This window comes from Nomia melanderi, chromosome 2, assembly GCF_051020985.1.
Source record: "Nomia melanderi isolate GNS246 chromosome 2, iyNomMela1, whole genome shotgun sequence".
Taxonomy (NCBI): Eukaryota; Metazoa; Arthropoda; class Insecta; order Hymenoptera; family Halictidae; genus Nomia; species Nomia melanderi.
In genome coordinates, this window is record NC_135000.1 from 30,483,616 (window position 1) to 30,502,251 (window position 18,636).

Sequence of the window (18,636 nt, forward strand, 5' to 3'; positions counted from 1 at the left end):
CTCCGGCGGCGTTCAAGAATTTTCGTATGAGCAAACAAAACGACGGCATTGTGTACACGCCGGAAGATAACCGGCGCATCTTGCGCTTCGGCTAGTACAATCAAATTTGAGACCACTCCCGCGTTAGACGCGCGATCCACGGGGACGGAAATGCGAATTACTTTGCACGGAGTTTCGTGCGGGTCCTCTGATTGCGCGAGGGTTAAAAAGTTGTCGCTGGCTCAAAAATTTAAATTAAATATTCCATTTTTTTTAATTCATCTTCCGTTGACACTAGACAGTCGTCTTTGAGTTTTACCTCTGGAATCTGGACCTCTAGAAATGGACGTTTTCATGGATACGCGTTACTTGTTCGCAGTATAATTATATATAATAAATTCTTATTAAGTATCGACTAATGGAAAGTAACGGTTCCAAACGTTCCATCCAGTGAACACGATAATTTACATTCACTCGGAATTACCGTGTAACGAGGATTCAACGACGCATTATACGAAACGTTACGCTGATTGTCCACCGTTTCTTGCTTCGATTAGCGAATCTGTTTTTGCAGGGGACGCGATATAGCTGGACACCAGAGAACATCAGATGCTCGATGTCCTACCACTGAAGATTATTGCTGCCTGCAGATTCTTGATGACTCCATTTTCCCTGACCTCTGCTCTCGCGAGACTCATTACCTCTAGTATCGATGTCACCAGCTGCTCAGTGTGTCTCATTAATCTGTTACCTGGGGAATTTACTTGTAACTGTTTTAATATAAGTAAAATCAAACAATGAATTTTACGCACACCAAATGGACAAATGCGCATGACATATTGTACTGAAATATTATACTGAAGAAGTAATAAATAAACGATAGTTCATTGTTAAAGAAGTTTGCATTACTTTGACTTTCAAAGCGACGTGTATACTCGTCGAACACAGCTAACTTATAACACGCTGCGCCATCTTGATTTTGCGTACCATCGATCGCCTCGTGACACATTATACTCTTCCACGTCGAAAGGAAAAAGTTGCAGAAACTGTTCGAGACTGCATTCCTTCCTCCGGCTCTAACTTATACGTTTCCCGCGGCTAGCGTCCAGAACTGACTTTTAGCAAATCGTTCCTGGAAAACTGAAATTTGTCGAACATCGCGGGCCAATGTCCGCGATTTTTATCGGCGGCAGTCCCGTCCGCGGGAACAAACTTTGATCGGAGCCCAGCGAAAGGAAAATGGTCGCTATTTCCGTTTGTCTTGCGAACTGCGACATATTTTTCATTCCGGTGAATCGCTGTTTGGTACATTTTCACAGAAACCGAAAGAAATCTCTAATCTTCTCAGCGTCGAGCCTGTATCTCGTAATTCAACGTGTATCGTGGCCTATTTTTAGGACGTCTCAATCGCAATCTTGTACAGTTTCAAATCAATTTATTGATTTCGTGCAATACAATTCCAAAACTGTTTAACGGTTCATCGTAGAAGATAAGTGATTTATGGAACACGTTTCAATGCTACACTTTTCTATGTGATTAAATTTATTGCGCTCTAAGCGGTGAATAAGTGTCATAGGTAAGTAAAACTGTTTACTTTAATGCGGGTTCCGATATCGTTAAAAATCTTCTTGCACAGTCCTCGGCCGCGGAAGCAGCTCGTTGAAATAGAGACTTTGCATCGGAAGCTGTTTACGCGGAGTTCCAGCTTCCTCCTCTGTTTCCGGTTCAGACGGTGGCATCAGAAGCTCCATTAGAAACAGGAGGAAATAATAAATGATTTCGACTATGCTGATGAGGCTGCAACCGAGGAAAAACCCGCAAATGCCGCCTATGTCACCTGTAAAATATTATTTATAATAGTATCGAGGAAGTTTCAGTGAAATAAGAAAATATATGTATTTATAATTCTTCCAAAACTTCGGGCACACTTTTCAAGCTTTAAATATTCGCGCGCCTTGCAAATGCGGCGCCAACGCGCATGCGCAACTCAGCACTTAAGGACGCTACGTAGTGTAAGGAACGTGGATTCAAATTGTCTGTGAATTTATCGAAGTTAATTGCATTCAACGTCAACTGTGACCTAGGTATCGTATTGCATCCGTTTCTTTTATGTATAATGTACCGATTACATATTCATAACCTATATAACGAGCAAATTAAAATCGTTAAATTCGCTGTAAACTTTCTGATGCACTTCTTAACCTCTCTTTTGGCTCTGAGCGTGGGAATCATCGAAATTATGATAAAATATCAAGTTAAAATGAAATAATACTTGAGAATTATTTTTCAATCGAGTCTAATGCGAATCTTCCGATATAAATACATGCGAGAGAGAAAGATTTTATTTATAATTTCTTTTCTTAGCTATGGAAGACTCTTCTTCAAACGAAACACTCCTGCGCATGCGTGCTTCGAACGTTGTAACGGTAAGTGAAGCATCTTTTTGAAATATTTTGCATGCATTGTTTCAGGTAATCAACATGAATTTACATACATTTTAATTATACGAAGCGAGGGAAGAATATTCGAGTAAACTGTTTCCAATAATTAATAATCTGCTAAAGATATAAGAAATTCTTGATTACACTCACTTAAATAGTCGTACCATTCGTAACTCCTCCTTTGTCTCAAGTACACCGTGTTGGTATTAGCGAAGAATATATCCAGCGTAGTGTAACCCGTTATATTATCGCTGGAAAATGTTCGAACGTAATTCACAGCGCAATGTTCCAATAAGTCGATATTAAAAATCCATTAAATATAATGTTACACTTACTAGAATCTGTCTAACTCCAGTTGAAAGGAATTTATATGGCCCGAGACTTCGTAAATTAGGTCATCGCACTCCGGGTAACACGCGTGGCAAAACAGCGTTTCATTTTTCTTTACCAGGCGCACCAGATTCTTGTCCCGGTATGGCACGAGGTAACGTGTCTTGTCTAGGATTAGAAAAATGACGCGCGTTCCTTGATAAACTACTATCATTCTTTTAGTCTATTATGTGAACCATAGTAAATTACTCGATTAAAAAACATTTTAATATTAAACCACTAATAGATCCCCAAACAAGTAGGTCTAAGAAAGCAGTAAATTGGAATGAGTCACTTAGAAGCCAGTGTGGTTCAGTCTAGACAACAGAAATTGAGAAAATTCATGGTTTGGCTTCTGAAATAATTATACAACATATTGGGAAGCTATAAAGAGAAGAGCTGTCCAATCTAGAGAAAACGAAGAAACGAGTGAATCCTTGAGTAACTAAAAAGAATATTGTTTATTCCATTAAAATTTAGAATTAGGAGATATCAAAAAATTGACTTAATGGAATTGACTTCTGAGCGACTCAATTAACGACTCACTTGCGTATCTTCTCAAACAAGGCATGTCTTCCATTATGCAGGTCCTATTATAGGCTACACAAAGACACAGAACGATTTGAAATTCATTGAAACAATCGAAATGAATGAACCGTTATGATTCCTTTGCTCACCTTGATTCCCGATAGGCTGTGGATGAAAGAACAGCTTGCACTTGCAAAACTGCCAAATATCGTCTATCTTGCAGACGAGGATGCAATCGCTGGCCGAATACGATTCGAAGATCGTACGCTTCTCGTCGTGGAATAGGCACTTACGTTGACAGAGGGGATAAGATCGAATTGTATGAGAGCTGGTCTGACCTACCGCTCGTAGTTTCACATACTTCCGTGTCTGAGGCGCGAGTAGAAACTCCGACATGCCGCCACTGCTTACATCCGGGTAATCGCGGGGCTGAAATATTGTCACCTGAAAGAAATCGTGTTCGATTCAATTTTACGACTTCCTTTTCAAAATATACTCATAAAATTCGATCATACATGTTTCGAGATACAATCCAAGAATCTGAATGATTGAGCTCCAGTTTGATCAAGGCTATGAATCATTTATATCACGGAAACTAATACTCGATTCATCGAGATTCTAATCATTTCCACGAAATTTGATTGAGACCCTTATTGACTTCAGTGACGTTTAATCATCTCTATTCCATTCTGCAGAAGATAAACGTTATCTTCTACTTAATGTACCGTTAATAGCAATCCTATCGAATACAAAGAGGAATTGAAGTGAAAATCTTTTCTTCATTGAATCACCTCCTTCCATTCTCACGCGAATACTTTTCACTGTCAACTCGTATGTCGTTTAATCGCGACAGCATCGAATTCACCATGCGATATAGCGTAAAACAGCCGAAAGACAAGCCTTTCCATACAAATCCACGGCGATATCGGATTACAGCGAGCGTAATGACGCGGAAAATCTACCGATGGTTGCGTAGATTTCCCTGAAAACCTGCAGCCGGTGTTCTCCAGGTTCAAAGGGATGGCGCGATGAAACGTTCGCGATGCTGGCGTCTTTCTTTTTCCGCGTGCGTTCATTCACGCGTTGGAAACGCTCCGTCTGGAGGCGGACGGAGAACCTTTGACGGTGAACGCGATTACGATTTATTTCATCGGACCGCGCCGCCCCTGAATGAAACGCGGCCGGTAAAAGAATTTATTCTCCTTCGGGGCCTTCTATTTTTCGCGCAACTTACCCTGATCGCGTTAACATCGGAGAACACGCGATGGAAATGATCACGCGGTAAACCGAGCTTGAACAAATCAATTGCCCAAGCTTTTAACTTTCCTGCGCTTCGTTCGAAGAAGACTGGTCGTGATGGGCCGCACGTAAATTAACCCTTTGACCTCGAGAGGCGATCCTGAGTCACTCAGTTTCACATGGGAAAATCATACTACTTGCGGTGAATCATTTTCACTGATGGTTCTAGCGTTAATACTATGTTTAACTTGCATTTCTAGTACCGTCAACACTTTGACTGCCACGTCACCCAAATTTGGGTGACACTTTTTATTGAAAATTCTTTACAAAATTTCAAATTGCGAAGAATCTTGGCTTTTTAATTTCTGCTTCATTGAGACAACTGGTTCGACTGTATAGAAGTTTCGATGAGAGTTTACTTGGCAGTCAAAGTGTTAATGGACCTTCTAGTCGCAGTCCCATCGAGTTTACAGGCTTCTGATTTTTTTATTGGACCGCGTTCACAACCGTCTTGGGCCGCATGCTCAGAATTGTTAAACCACTCGCACGTTGCCACCGCTTTTCCGGGGGCCGAAGCTTTTTACAATGTAAAACGGAACGGCCGGCTCCCGCTGCTAATGACTTTTACGGTCTTTTTTGCTGGCGGACGTTCGCACTACAAAACGCAATAATCGTTGATGACCGGACTTGAAAAAGTATAGTGATTAAGGGCAATGGAATCGTAACTGTATACGGTTACGAGAGAGGCGAAATGATTCTTCGTTGATGCGGGAGGTAATGAGTGAGTCGAGGAGTTTGTTTGTTATGTATTTAACAGAATAAAATAGCTTCTGCGTCGATATTGTGGCAACGAATGTGTATATTTATGTTTATGTAGTACGTAGTCTTACGATGAGCTCATAATTAGTGCATTTCTGATTATTTCTAGTTCCATATTGAAATGCAGGAAAATTCGTTTTCGTTAGAAGAAAATATTGATAGTTGATTTAAGAATCTATGAAATTGCCTGTTATTCTGTGATCAATGGGACGCAAAGAAGTTATTTACGAGATTAGAGAGTTTAAATCAAGGTTTTAATAGAATTAAGAGAACTTGATTGTTGTTAATGGATATTACCTTGAAGCCAGTGATAGGTAGTATAGAATAGAAGTAGTCATCCAGCATTGGATTCAGACCCACCGATAAACCATATCTTAAGCCCACGCGCTTCACGAGTTTTACTTCTTGATTTCCCTGTCTGTCCCAAAATATCGATGTTCGTAACAAATTCATCTCCAATAGAATACACTAGAGAACATGTAAACGAAACTTACTTCTGTTTGTAACCAGGAATGTAATTGAAAGTGCAACAGAATCCATTGTGCGTTCTCCTGACCTCGAAATACTCCATACAATGTTTCTCCTCGTTGTGAAACGCGCAAGTGACTAGCAGATCCTCGCATCTCGGCGTCAACTAGTTTTTTCAATGAATACATCCAAGAAGAAAGCGACAGGTGCTTAGGGTCTTGATAAAATTTCGGTTCTACTCACGTCTCCCATTATCCCAGCTAGGTCGTAGGGTACACCGTAGTATCGTGTCAGGATTTCAGTGATTGCAGCCTCCCCGTCGTCGTCCCCATTGAAATATGGGTCGTACATATGGCCGAGCATCTGGATCGCGCTGATTATTTCGTTGACAGTGAAGTTCGTAACTTTCGAGTTATATCTGCCCACACATTTAATTCTTTGAGAAATTAAACAGCATTCGTTGCGCTACATTTAAACTATCCTCGAGTGGAGACGTGTCGACTGCTGCAGAGATATGAATATGAATTGTTTTTGAAACTTCGAGATTAGAGCATTAGAAAATTAGAGAATTTGACAATTTGAAAGCTGGAAAATTAACGAATAAGAGAATTGAACAATTTGAAAACTGGGAAATTGAAAAATACAAAGGTTCAAAAATTTGTATTGCTAATATTACTGACATCGCAGAATTTTCTACCGGAAATTCCAGTTGCTGCATAATTAAACATTCGTAGTCCTACACTTCATCTCACCGAATAATTGAATATTTAATAAACTCATCGGACTGTTATTTATCTCGCACATGTTCGCGTTCATTAAAGCGTAGTGCGAATCAATAACTGCGAGAACCATCTATTTCGAAACAATGAACAGGTTCGCGTCGTGAAGCGACGACGAGCGCGTACGCTGTGGTTATTAGAGTGATTAGATAGCGGCTGAAACGGTCACAGTGTCGAAGCGCAATTATTGAAATTATCTACCGCGTGACGAAATCGATACATCAGACCGTCTATGAAAACACCGGTCGCTTCCTATCTCTGCGAACGTCTTCTCTGAAATATTTAACCGTTCCTCACACGTCATTTGCGAAACCGATCGCCTTCCGTCGACTTATTCTGTTGACACTGCATATCGCCACCGCTGAAAATCCAACGGATCAATTAAAATTTAGCAAATAAAACGCTCCATATATCACTTCGCTCGCCCAACAGCGCTTAGAAAACCAATATTAATCGAAGAAAACGTCAACTCCAATTACCGCGGTAATTAAACATCGAAAAACATCAAACAACCAATTCAAACGCATCGATCATCGTTTCTATTTCCTAATGACTAACGCAACGATCGGTTTCGTTTCATCCTCGGTTTACCAGAAACTTTAACGACTCGAATTGTTCCTGTTCCCGGCAGCCGCCGGTAAAAACGTGAACGCGAATAAACCGGCCGCGGTCTAGTTGCCCGATGCGTCAACGCGAAGGCTTAAAAACCAATCGAAAGTTCTGATTGGCCGTAATCTGGAATCATTTGCTCCGGTAATGCCGTTTAATTAGACTCCCCCGTCCCTCGTCCCGTTGAATTTAATAAAACCGTTTCCCCGCGATGGGAACGGCCCGGCCGTCGGGGGTGGGAATAAGTTTTTATTTCGCTTCATTCCTGTAAATGCACTCGCGGCCACGGGGAAGGAACGAAATAGAAGAAAGCGGGGGGAAAAAAGGAAGGTGGAAAAGGAGAACACGCGAATCTGCATAAACATCCGCGGTCCAATCCCAAGTAATCCCAAGCTGTTGAGGGTACGAAGCGAAATTATCATGCCCGGGGAATATTTACCGGGGAATTCCACGTACTCGGTGGGAAAATAGTCCGACTCCGGCGTGGTCGTTATAGGCGTGTGAATGTACTCGCGGTAAATCGTGGAAACGTAAGTGTACACCATCCATACGGTGAACCCGTACATGACAGTCCAGAGGATCCTGGAAAAAAATATCCCGATGAAAGGAGCGGAGGCTCGGGGACGCTCGCAGAGAGGAAATATACACCGTGAAATGAGTTTCCCGAAATACTCGCCGGAAACACTCGAATCCGCCTGCGTAACCGTTCGACGTATATTCCGAATATTCCGGCAAAAGAGCAAGTGTTTTCGACCGTCGATGGGTATCGATGCTTTTATGAATATTTCCACGGATTTTGAATAAATCACCGGGTTTTTGTTTGCTCTGATATGGACGCGTTTCGAAGAGAAACGTAAGCAGGAAATCTACAGTTGTTTGTGGATTGTGGATATTCGTGCGTTTCTAGGTTTTCAGTTTCAGAAAGTAGGATTACGATGGGAAATGGTTCTTTTAGTAAATATTGTAGAAAACCATCTTGTATTCAAATTTTGAGTTTTTTAGTTTTCTATAAATACAGAAAAATGCACCGTTTAGTTATGGGAATCGATTAAACTGAATCAAGGATACTATTAACACTGTAGCAATTACACGAAGAAGTCCTGTGCACGACATACCATTCACGAGTGTGCAATAAATTTTATCGCCATCTTGTTCGATTTCTCTAGTCTCTCGACGATCGATTCCAAGCAACGCCGCCATTTTCTACGACCTGTACACAATCTGAAACATTGACGAATATGCAGTAAATTTGATCGCTAGCTGGCTCCTCGATTTCGCTGTTCTCCCGACAATCGATTCCAAGCAACACCGCCATTCCCTACAGTCTATCCTCGGTCTGAAACATCGGCGACCGAACGGATGTTCGTAAAATTTGAAGAGACTTTCATGGAACGTTTGAGGCTCGCCGGGTGCCCGCGGACTTTCGCGAACGACTGTACAATGCTCGTCACCGTGTCGAACGGTTTAATCAAATTTTTATATTATAAATTCTCGTAAAAATGGGCGGTCGCCGGACGGCGCGGGGAATGGTTTTAAAAAGCGGGCGACGCTCCTTTTCCGAAGAGCGTAAAACACGTTCGGCCGCCATTAAGCACGGCTGATTGCAAACGCGGCCCGCCCGTAAAAAATAATACTTAAAACCCGCCCGTAAAGCCGGACTACTTTTATTCCGCGGGAAATGAGAAACTCGTTTACTACCGAATCCCGCGTTATAAGCGCGCCGCCCGCGCTTCGCGATTAATCGCGGCCATTGTCTGCGTATCGCGAGCTATAGATCGATGCTTCGATGGTTCTGTCGCGGACCGTAACATTGCTTCGCGGGAATCCTTGTGAAAAATGTAATATCAGAGGCATTAGATTTATATGAATTTTATTTATTGTTTAGGTCTTTTATGAACTATCTTTGTATTTAAAAAATATAATGCTGGTAATTATATAAGAGTAATGACTATGGTAATGATAAGATATTAATAATGTGCTATTGAATAAATACTAACTAAGACATAATCTTTAGTTAGGAAACGAAAGTGGTCAGTATAATACGCGAGTATCTTTTATTTTATATACAATTGAATTGTATTGTTAATATACACAGTATTCTCTGTAACAATTTAATTATTTAACCGAATAGAGCTGAGAATTAGAATGTGGAATACGCGTGTTGTAAGATCGAATTGTTTTTAGGATTAATTTCACGAGAAGATTTCAATGAGAAACGTTGGAATAGAAAATTAGAAATTTGTCTAGTTTGTAGAATTTGAAGGTGTAATTGGTGGTTCTTAATTATTTTTGTGTGTCCTGCAAGTTGGAATAAATGTATTGATAACAATGCATCTGTAACGAGGCAAATTATTTTCATTGAGTTCAATGAAATTTAGGTCGGGGTTAATCAAGTCTTATAAGCACCCTACGACATATAAAGGACACTGCTAGCGTGTGTTTCCTACCGTAAGATACGACGAGATTTATGATTGTGTATCCAAAGGCTCGAGAAGAATTACACGCGTTCGGACTAGGTTTTTCTGAGCTCTAATCTCCTGGAACTTGGTACCACGGTTCGCTAACTTTAATTCCAGAAGCTACGACTCGCTCGCTGGAAAAAACTCGGGAATTTTTTCCTGGAAATAGAAATATCTGTTGCTCTGATTAACCGTCGAAAGACTAACTTGCAAGCGGTGCTTGTCTTGAATGCTCTAGTTTCAAATATTAACAGTCTGTTACTTTTCTCTTCCGCAACGTTCCAACAGAATCGCTAACTCTGTGCAGTCGAAACTTTTTCGCTAGAAATATTCAACATTTACCAATAAGACATTCTTTGAAACTAATAAGAAATCATGCATAAATTAACCAGTTAACTTTAAGCGATGAATTCTTTATTTTTTCACATAAACATGTAATTCTTCTTTGTTTCGCCTTGATCTTCCATTAAAATATACTCTACGCGCATTCATCCTGCGTTCGATGAATGCACGCTCCATTTTTTTATTTTATTGCGCGCACAACGAGAGGTTTTTCCAACTAAATTCCACGGTTAACTGGTTAAGAAACGAAGCTGCGTGATTCCAATATGTCACGTATCGATGCATTAATACAAATCATTGGTTACATTAGCTATAATATACCGAGTGTCACCTCTCCGTTAATGGTCGAAATTCCCTTTACACGGTACCGTCATCATTCTAACAGGGACGAATTGCTGGCGCGATTCTCGGGCGGCGAGGGCGCGAACCGCAACCATCGCGGCCCGCGGATATATCCGTTCGCGGAAATTTCAATTTACCTCGCGGTCCACGTAGCCCGATCTTCCACGAGGTACTTGAGGCCCATCATACTGGAATGCCTGCAGTAGAGCTTGAAGTATTTTATTAATGTTTGAAAGCAGCTTGATTGCGCGGAGCGTTTGCGTGTAACCGGCTCGGCCCGTCCGTACGAAACGGCGAGTTTTCCCTTGTGTTGCGGCCGCGCGGCCGGCATTTCCCTGTTCTTTGTAGCCGTCGTTCCGCGTAACGAGAACGCGCCGGCCGGAATGCCGGATTTCGGGATGGGAATTCCGGGTTATAGCCTGCGTACGCGCCGCAAATCCTACGGAGATCGGGACTCTAATTAGCCGCGGTTGTTCATCGAAATAATACCCGCGACTGCCTCCAGAAAAAGGAAAGCCGCTCGGATTCCGCCGATCCAGATTAATCGGGTCGAGCGTTTAATTGCGATCGAGCTGATTCGGGAATATTGCGAACGCGGTCTTTGCTGCTTGATAATTTGTTGGTTTTCGTGTTTTTCCGGTTGTAATAGGTGCTAGTGGCAAGGTTTTATCGTGTCGTGTTTCCTTTGTGAAGAATTGTTTCGTTACTGATGTTATTGAGTGTTTCTATAAAGATTTATGTAGTAGTTATTTTTCCTTTAGATCACAGATTTATTGTGTTGTGTTTCTTTTGTGAAGAATTGTTTCGTTACTGATATTATTGAGTGTTTCTATGAAGATTTCTGTAGTTATTTTTCCTTTGGATCACAGATGTATTCTATTGGGTAGAATTGATTTGAGAATGGATTCACCAATTCTCCTTAAAGCGTAGAGAGGTGTTAACTGTGAGTGAAATTTCGATTGCTAATTCGAGAATTAAATACTCTCCGATATCACAGAAGTTCGCAGTATTAAGTTACTGTATTAAATAAGAATAGTCGACGCGTAACATCACTTATTCATAGATTCGCGTTTCTTCTACTGCGCAATGCAACGACAGAAACTAATTAAGTAGAGAAGGGGATTGGAAAATCGTAGTCCCAACGGAAACCGATACCTCGTATCAAAAGAAACGCGAAATAGACTCAGCTCCCGAGCCCCGATGAGCAAACGCACAATGGCGGTCGTATAGCTGGCGGTTACGCGACGATCCCCCATCAGGATTTCCTCGACGACTGCACGTTGCAACGACGGGGATCGTGAAACGACCACAGTCCTGTTCCGCGTATTACGCCCATCGGCCGAGCAACGCGAAGAAGATCGCTTATCGCGCGTCGTTTGGTCACCGATACGCCTCTCTTATCTCACGCACGGTCAATTCCTTGGCTTCGCTGTCGCAACACTATAATCATTCGATCACGGTTGTCCGTGTTGTTATTATTCAACTGAGGACGACGCGTCTATATCGTACGCTGCGCTCTGACATTCAGTGTAGGAAAACATGTTGTTGGATGTAAGATTACTTGTCACATAAATAATTCTCTAGTTGAAGCATTATATTATGGAATAATCCATGTTTATTGAAGCTTCAACGCAGAATTTTAATTTCTCGGAGGTATCTCTTCTTATATTGATTCTATTCAAACGTGATATAAACAGAGAAACGGAATATATTCGCACAAAACGTTGATTTTTCAACTGAAAGTCATTTTATACAGTAGTTAGCGACACATTGCTAACGAATTGCTTCAATTTCGTTACACGAGTAGTCGAATTTTTCGGTTTCGTCCGCACCGTAGCCGGTCGCAGCGCATAAAAACAGGAAATTTAACTCAACAAGTGACTGCGCCCGGTGATGTAGATTCGCCGGGGCAGCCGAAGTGCCCTTGAACCTCCCCGCGCCCTGTTATTAAGATCGTAAAACTTCAGAACTTCATCAGCCGGCGGCTTCGTGACTAGAATGATTCCGAGCCGCCGCGCCGGCTCTCGTATCCGTTTACCCGCTAATCCGAGCCGGTACCTCACGCTACATCGTTCGAAGCGTGTTGCGTACGTGTCCCGTTATGAAAATGCGTCGCTCGTCGGTCGCGACTACACGGAAAGGGACGACAGTGTCCGCGCTGTTCGTGTGTGTACGTGCGCGCCCGCCGACTGCTACCTTCCAGTACCCGACACGAGCTAGTAACCGGCTAGTGCACGTAAATTGGATCAAGTTTACACGACGTTAATCGAATCTCCATACTCGACCGTTTTACCTTCGTGTTCGCCCTTCGTGTTCATCGCTCGCTGCCGCCCGACCCGCCTGAACTCCGCTGTTTTTGGGCCCTCCGGAATTTCGGGTGCTTTCGGGGATGCTGCGCCGTAATCGTCTTTTCTTGGAAAATTGCGAGCCGGCTGTCGGGGAAATTTCGTTTGGCGCGTCGCAAGTACGTTGCTTGGAATTAGACGTTCGAAAGAGACATTTAATTGTGTTAGCATTACAAATCTCGTTGGTCTCGACTGCTCGATCGGCGACGCGAGGTTCTAGGATCTCGGTTGATTCGGGATTTTGTAATTTTTTGTAGATGATAATGTGTAGCTTTGAAATTTGAATTGATGGTACAGTTTGTTGTCAACACTAGAACTACCGTAAGTCAAAATGACTGGTTTCGATTTTCTCGTTTAGCAATTATTGATATCTTCGAAGCACTGAAATTTCGAAACGATTTTCAAAATAAATAGTTTCATTTCAGTACTATAATGAGTGCCGAAGAAACTGAAAATAATCTATTGTTACAGTTTTCATAGGAATTGCATATTAATCGCATTAAATGCTCGGTAGTTCTAGTGTTAAGATGTGGTTCAGTGTTCGACGATATCAAGCTTTACGAACGCCTGGTTATAAAACGTTCTATCAGTGATCTCATTTTGATAGCGCGTTCACTGCGCGGGCTCTAATTCTCCCCGGTTTCGTTTGTAGAGCGAATTACATTAACCGTTTCCCTGTGCGGTTTTGGAACACCCTGTATTTAATAGCCCCCGGTTAGTTCGTTGTGCATAATGCAATTTGCGTAAATTATGTATCGTACATAATGCTTAGCTTCATTAAAATATAACATTCACTGGGGATAGTTTTGTTTATTGTTTCGGTCGGGGTTACAGTCGGATTGCAAACTTGCCGCGCTATATCTGGCTTGTGCTACTTCCAGTAGAATATTCAATGGAACTCCTGTGTATCTAGTATTCCGTAATGTACATCTCGTTGATACGTGCGCCGCTAAACGGGCTTGATGTTATTGATATTTTGATTAATATCTGTCTGTTGTACCATTGGTACAATTGTCACGTCTGATCACTGCTTTACCTATTCTACTTAAACTCTGAAGAAAATTTAACGTCGACTGCTCATACACAGCTCGAACAATCAATATCTCCATTCGACTCTCTCTACGTGCACGATCGATTCAATTCCAGTTGAATCATTCTTTGATCATTCTCTTACCCACTGCGCTTAAAGAAAATTGAACTTCCACTTAACGCACAGCTTGACACCTGTATCGCGATTTTCATTCTCTCCCGTCTACTTAGCGTGATCGATCCAACTGCCACGGCTGACCATTACCCGACCTATTCTACTTCATCCGTAAAGTACACAGAACCCTATCTTACACAACGTTCGACAAATGTAATCAGCCAGTTTGATAACTGATTCATTTCCATTTGCTTTGCGTGTTCGATTCGATTACCGTGGCTGACCAGTTGCTTGCGTATTCTACTTCATCTGTAAAGTACATTGAACTCTGTCCCGTGCAAAACTCAGGAACATGATCATCGACTTCGTGTGGTAATCGCTCGCATCTCGTCTGCTTTACGTAATTAATTCTGTTAGTTAACGTCTGATCGATATCCGTCCCGAACCACTTCATCTGTGAAGAGCGTTGAACCTCCGACACTTCGTAAACAATTTACAAAACATAATCGTTGAATGTAAGTACCGATTAAACCGATTTTTCTCCATTTTATTCGCCGTTTTCATTGCCACGGCTGACCATTGTCCGACTTATACCACTTCTCGCTGGTGCAATCTCTGAAATACTTCGCTGATCAAGCAAAAAACGACAGAACGATCCGCGCGTTGTTCGCAGCGGGACAATGCCGGGAACGAAAACAATTCGCGGCCATTTCCGCGGATAATCGTTAAATACTTGAAACTATTCCAACGGATATTTCCATGGAGAGAGCGGACCGCGTCTGATCGGACAATGCTCGTGCCACTGGCGCGAATTAAAGCGGGGCTAAAATCAATAATTAATACCAGCCCGTGGACGCTTTGTTGCCGCGGAACGCTGACTGGATATCAGATTAGACCAGGCGATAATTCACGGAACAGGGACTGTACGGCTGCCCATAACCCTTTGTTGGCCCGCGCAGCTTTGCGGTAATCAATGTAACTGTCCGCGAGCGCTCGTGCCGTGCGCTCGTTTCTTCGGTTCAGCGTTCAGCCTTATCCGCGAGGAACGCGAGACGTTTATCCGGTGAATTCATTGTTCCCATTAGTACTCGTGGAAAGCATCTGGATCTTTCCGTGAAAATCATCATTCGGTTTATCAAATCTATTCATATACATCGTATAGAATTTGGAGAATCTGAATATGTACGCAAGGGAAGTAAATAAAATTAAATTAAAAAATTCTCTGGAATAACCGAGCGATTTAAATAAAAAGATCCGAAGGAATGCAATAGTGTTAACAATATCAGAACGTTATTGCGCCCGGAAAGGTACAAGGAAGCAAAGAATAATTAAAAACGAAAGCGACGTCGCCGCTCAATTCGCCTGTAAAATACCTTTGCGATCTTACTCGGTCGAACATTGCGATCCTTTTGAAATTCTCCCGCGAAAGTATTAATTGGAGCGCGGTAATGTTCCTTTGAGATTCTCACATCAATAATTTTCCTTTATCCGTGCCATTCTTTGTCTTTGCCGAAGATTCCCTGTGGCATCCGAAACTCGTTCCTGTTTTCGCTCTGTTGCCCGTAGAACGCTCGCGAAAAAGACAGCCGTTGGAACGGCAAAAATTGAATGAAAGTAACGCCGCGGAACACGCGGAGATCGATTCGATCGCGGAGCTCGATACCGCGCGGCGGGACGATGTAATTTCCCCATTTCTGCTCTGTTTCAGAATAATAACGCGCGGACCGCTCGCTTGTTTGATAAACCTGTTACCGGGCTATCGCATTTTGTTGCCGTTCCAGTGGAATTCGTTCGATTTTTTTTTTTTTTTTTTTTGTTTTGTTTGTTTCCCTTTCAACGGACACGTTGGTACCGAGGATCCGGTAGAATAGAACGCGTCTACCGAATCAATCGACCATGGGAGCGTTCCTGGCGGAGGCAATTAGCGTCGGAACACTTGAAAATTGAACTGGCGACGCGTCGCGCGAGCGTTGATTAGTTTCACGGTGTCCATTGTCGGCGATTCCGCGCGCCGTAATCAAAAATCAACTCGAGATCTAGCGGAGAATCGCGATTCACCGGGGGGGAAATGTTGTTACACGTAATCGTCCGCTGGCTCTGTTAATTGCTGCGATAATTGCGAGCGTTTCTGGCGCTGTAAATTTCGATTGAGTTGCTATTAACTAGAGTAGGAATTGTTTACGCTTATAACAGATATGAACTAGTTTCGGTGAATCGAGGGGGTTGCTCGAACGAAGCCTTTATTCTGGGTTTAATAGGATTCTTAAATTAAAACAGCTTGATGATTACGTGATAATATAACCGCACAATAAATCGCTTGGATTCTTGTATAGCTTAGAATTCTGTGCCAGTAGGAAATGAAAATAGGAACAAAGGTTGCGAAAGACGAAGCAAAACATAGTGTCCATTTACAATGTTCTTTAGAGTAAATAGAACCCTTCAATTAACGGACTAGGTGTATTTTACGCTGCAAAGCAGGACGCAAGGTATTCAAACAGCCACAATTTTCTGCAGGATAATTAACACTCTCCAATTAACAAATAACTGATATTTTATACCATAAACCAGGATATAGGGATTCTAACAATCACATGTATTCGATTACAGTTTTGGTCGTAATCATTAGAACTCCTTCATTAACGAAGTACAGACATTTTATACATACTTCGCCTATTGTTCTCTTCGACATACTTCCGTCGTTCTCAAAATTCATTAAATCTACGGCCATTCATTTTATACATCATTAAACTCTTCCCATAATCATACAGATTTTAATTAACAATCAGCACGGAGAATTACATTGTTCTCTTCGACATGATACTTCCGTCGTTCTGAAAATTCATTAGGTCTACGGCCATTCATTTTATACGTCATTAAACTCTTCCCATAATCATACAGATTCATTCATACACATCTCAGAAATCGAAGCACTAATTTAATTAACGATCAGCGCAAAGAATCACAGACATTTCACACACTTCGCCTATTGTTCTCTTCGACGTGACACGTCCGTTGTTCCGAGAATTCATTGCGGACCGCGTGAATTGCCCCGGAATACGATTCAGCAACAAGGGCGACTGTAAGAGGATTACAGAAGCTGTCGAGTAATGGCCGACTTTCGTCTAGTAGCGGCGAGCCCGGTCGCCATACTCGGGGCCAACAATTAGGAGATATCAATATCTATTCCCACAAAGCGCTCTCCGCGGGGCTCTGCCGAACTCCGGGCAATTCGCGTCGATAGATCGCTCGTCCGCGATGAAATTCATCTTCGGGCCGCGTGTCGATTCCTCCTCGGCCGCCCCCTTCATCGGCCGACGCCGCGCGATCGCGTCGGAACGATCGAGTTTCATAACAATACCGTCGGCAAAAGCCCCGACACCGACGCGTCGTCACTTTGAGGGTACAAATTGGAGGCCGACGACTGCTTTGAGCGCCGAAATTGCTTCCTCGCCTCGCGGCTCATATTTTCCACGGTGATTAAGACTCGAATTGCGGCTTCCGAGAGATAATCACGAAAATATTGTTCTCCGATGAGGCTCGCGCGGCAGGTTGCACGCTCCGCGAAAGATTGAAACTTTTATCAAAGCGGAGTATGTAAATTTTTAACGCTGTTGGGAGAGGGTTGTGGAGTATATTACTTCAACGACTGGAATGTGCATTTATAAAATAGCGATAGTATTATTTCTGGCTATTTTCATTGATTCTTTTTCTGAAAATCGCAATCTTTTGGTTACTTGAATAATCGGTTGATTTGCTCGTCGATAAGAGTGGTTTATATTGAATTATTAATTGCTCGTATGAAACTTTCTAAAATGCTAGGGAATATTTGTATTGCAGTTTATGGGAAGTGATTAATTAGTTAACGAAACGAATTTCTTTGTGCCGATGTTCGCGAGATAATCGTTGAAAGTTGAATCGCTGATGAATTCTCTAATCACGGATCGATGAGAATTAAATCTCCATTGTTTCACTCCTGGATTATTGTAACGCTACGAGGTGGAGGACAGGAGTTTATTGCAATTAATATTTATACGCAATCGGGATGCCGGCGGATTTCATTCGACACGCGATCGAATTCGATATTCGATTGTCCCGCGGAAAGGAATGGAAGGAACACGGAAACTTTTCCATCGCGTTTGCCACAAAATTAATATTAACGCAGCGCTATCGATCGGCCTTCTTAATTAAAGCGAATACGTGATATTAATAGACATGCTGCGACAACGTTGTAATACCATGAATAATTGAAGTACTCATTACAGGGTCTTCAATAAACAATCGCCACCGGACAAGCTACTAAATCCATCGAATCGCGATGAGAAATTCCGTCGCATTTATACATTCAATTTCGTTGCATTGTGCAATTTAATTTTCCGTTTCATTCGCCCCGCACCTTCTTCCGGCGAAAGCTGTGAAAGCGAGATATTAATTAAATAACACAAACATAATTTAATCTCGCGGTACAAATGAAATTTCGCGAACTCATTAAGTCTCGCAACGTTTACCAAACGAACGAGGAGGTACTTTTCAGAAATTCCCTTAATATTTCCGCGGATATCGCGTGAGAATGTTAAATTAGAGAATCAGCGGAAAGTTCGTTCGGTACAGCGGAAGCGGAAACGATCTTGCCGAAACAGAACGACTCGAAGACGAGTTGGGAACACGTGTTCGGGACGAACATCTTCCGTCGAACATTTTTTCGCCGGCTCAACGGTACCTTTCCGCCGGATTTCGCGGCGGATTCGGCTCGATCCGCTTTAACGCTTTAAGCTA

General features: G+C 42.3%; 1 protein-coding gene and 1 long non-coding RNA gene across 6 annotated transcripts in view; one reads left to right on the forward strand and one right to left on the reverse strand.

Annotated features, from left to right (window-relative positions):
• Positions 1-1,451: 1,451 nt before the first annotated feature.
• LOC116429922 (sodium channel protein Nach-like) lies at positions 1,452-11,634 on the reverse strand. Of its 5 annotated transcripts, none has more exons than XM_076364420.1 (12): positions 11,530-11,625; positions 10,512-10,813; positions 7,671-7,813; positions 6,920-6,983; positions 6,087-6,261; positions 5,870-6,009; positions 5,736-5,793; positions 3,467-3,746; positions 3,336-3,389; positions 2,756-2,918; positions 2,571-2,671; positions 1,452-1,816 (listed from the first exon to the last, which is right to left on the reverse strand). In XM_076364420.1, exons 2-12 carry the CDS (start codon positions 10,703-10,705, stop codon positions 1,596-1,598), a joined length of 1,593 nt encoding a protein of 530 aa, XP_076220535.1. In that variant the 5' UTR covers positions 10,706-10,813; positions 11,530-11,625; the 3' UTR covers positions 1,452-1,595. The 5 variants fall into 5 exon arrangements, with proteins under 5 accessions (XP_076220535.1, XP_076220534.1, XP_076220536.1 ...); XM_076364419.1 differs by having other exon boundaries at positions 3,467-3,761; positions 5,673-5,793; XM_076364421.1 differs by lacking the exon at positions 6,920-6,983 and having other exon boundaries at positions 3,467-3,761; positions 5,673-5,793; positions 7,688-7,813.
• The window catches only part of LOC143174191 (uncharacterized), a 57,180-nt gene continuing 40,524 nt past the window's right edge, over positions 1,981-18,636 (forward strand). The window contains exons 1-2 of the long non-coding RNA XR_012997942.1: positions 1,981-2,063; positions 2,344-2,405. This is a non-coding gene — a long non-coding RNA (uncharacterized LOC143174191). The remainder of the gene's footprint in view (positions 2,064-2,343; positions 2,406-18,636) is intronic.

Bases quoted from the DNA above. Each gene is read 5' to 3' on its own strand.
- LOC116429922 (XM_076364419.1), bottom strand. From the start codon at position 10,705: ATGCCGGCCGCGCGGCCGCAACACAAGGGAAAACTCGCCGTTTCGTAC. The intron at 6,984-7,670 runs GTAAATATTCCC...TTGGATTTTCAG, and splicing joins CGAGTACGTGGAATTCCCCG to CGGTGGCGATATGCAGTGTC. The intron at 3,390-3,466 runs GTGAGCAAAGGA...GTCTTTGTGTAG, and splicing joins ACAGCCTATCGGGAATCAAG to CCTATAATAGGACCTGCATA.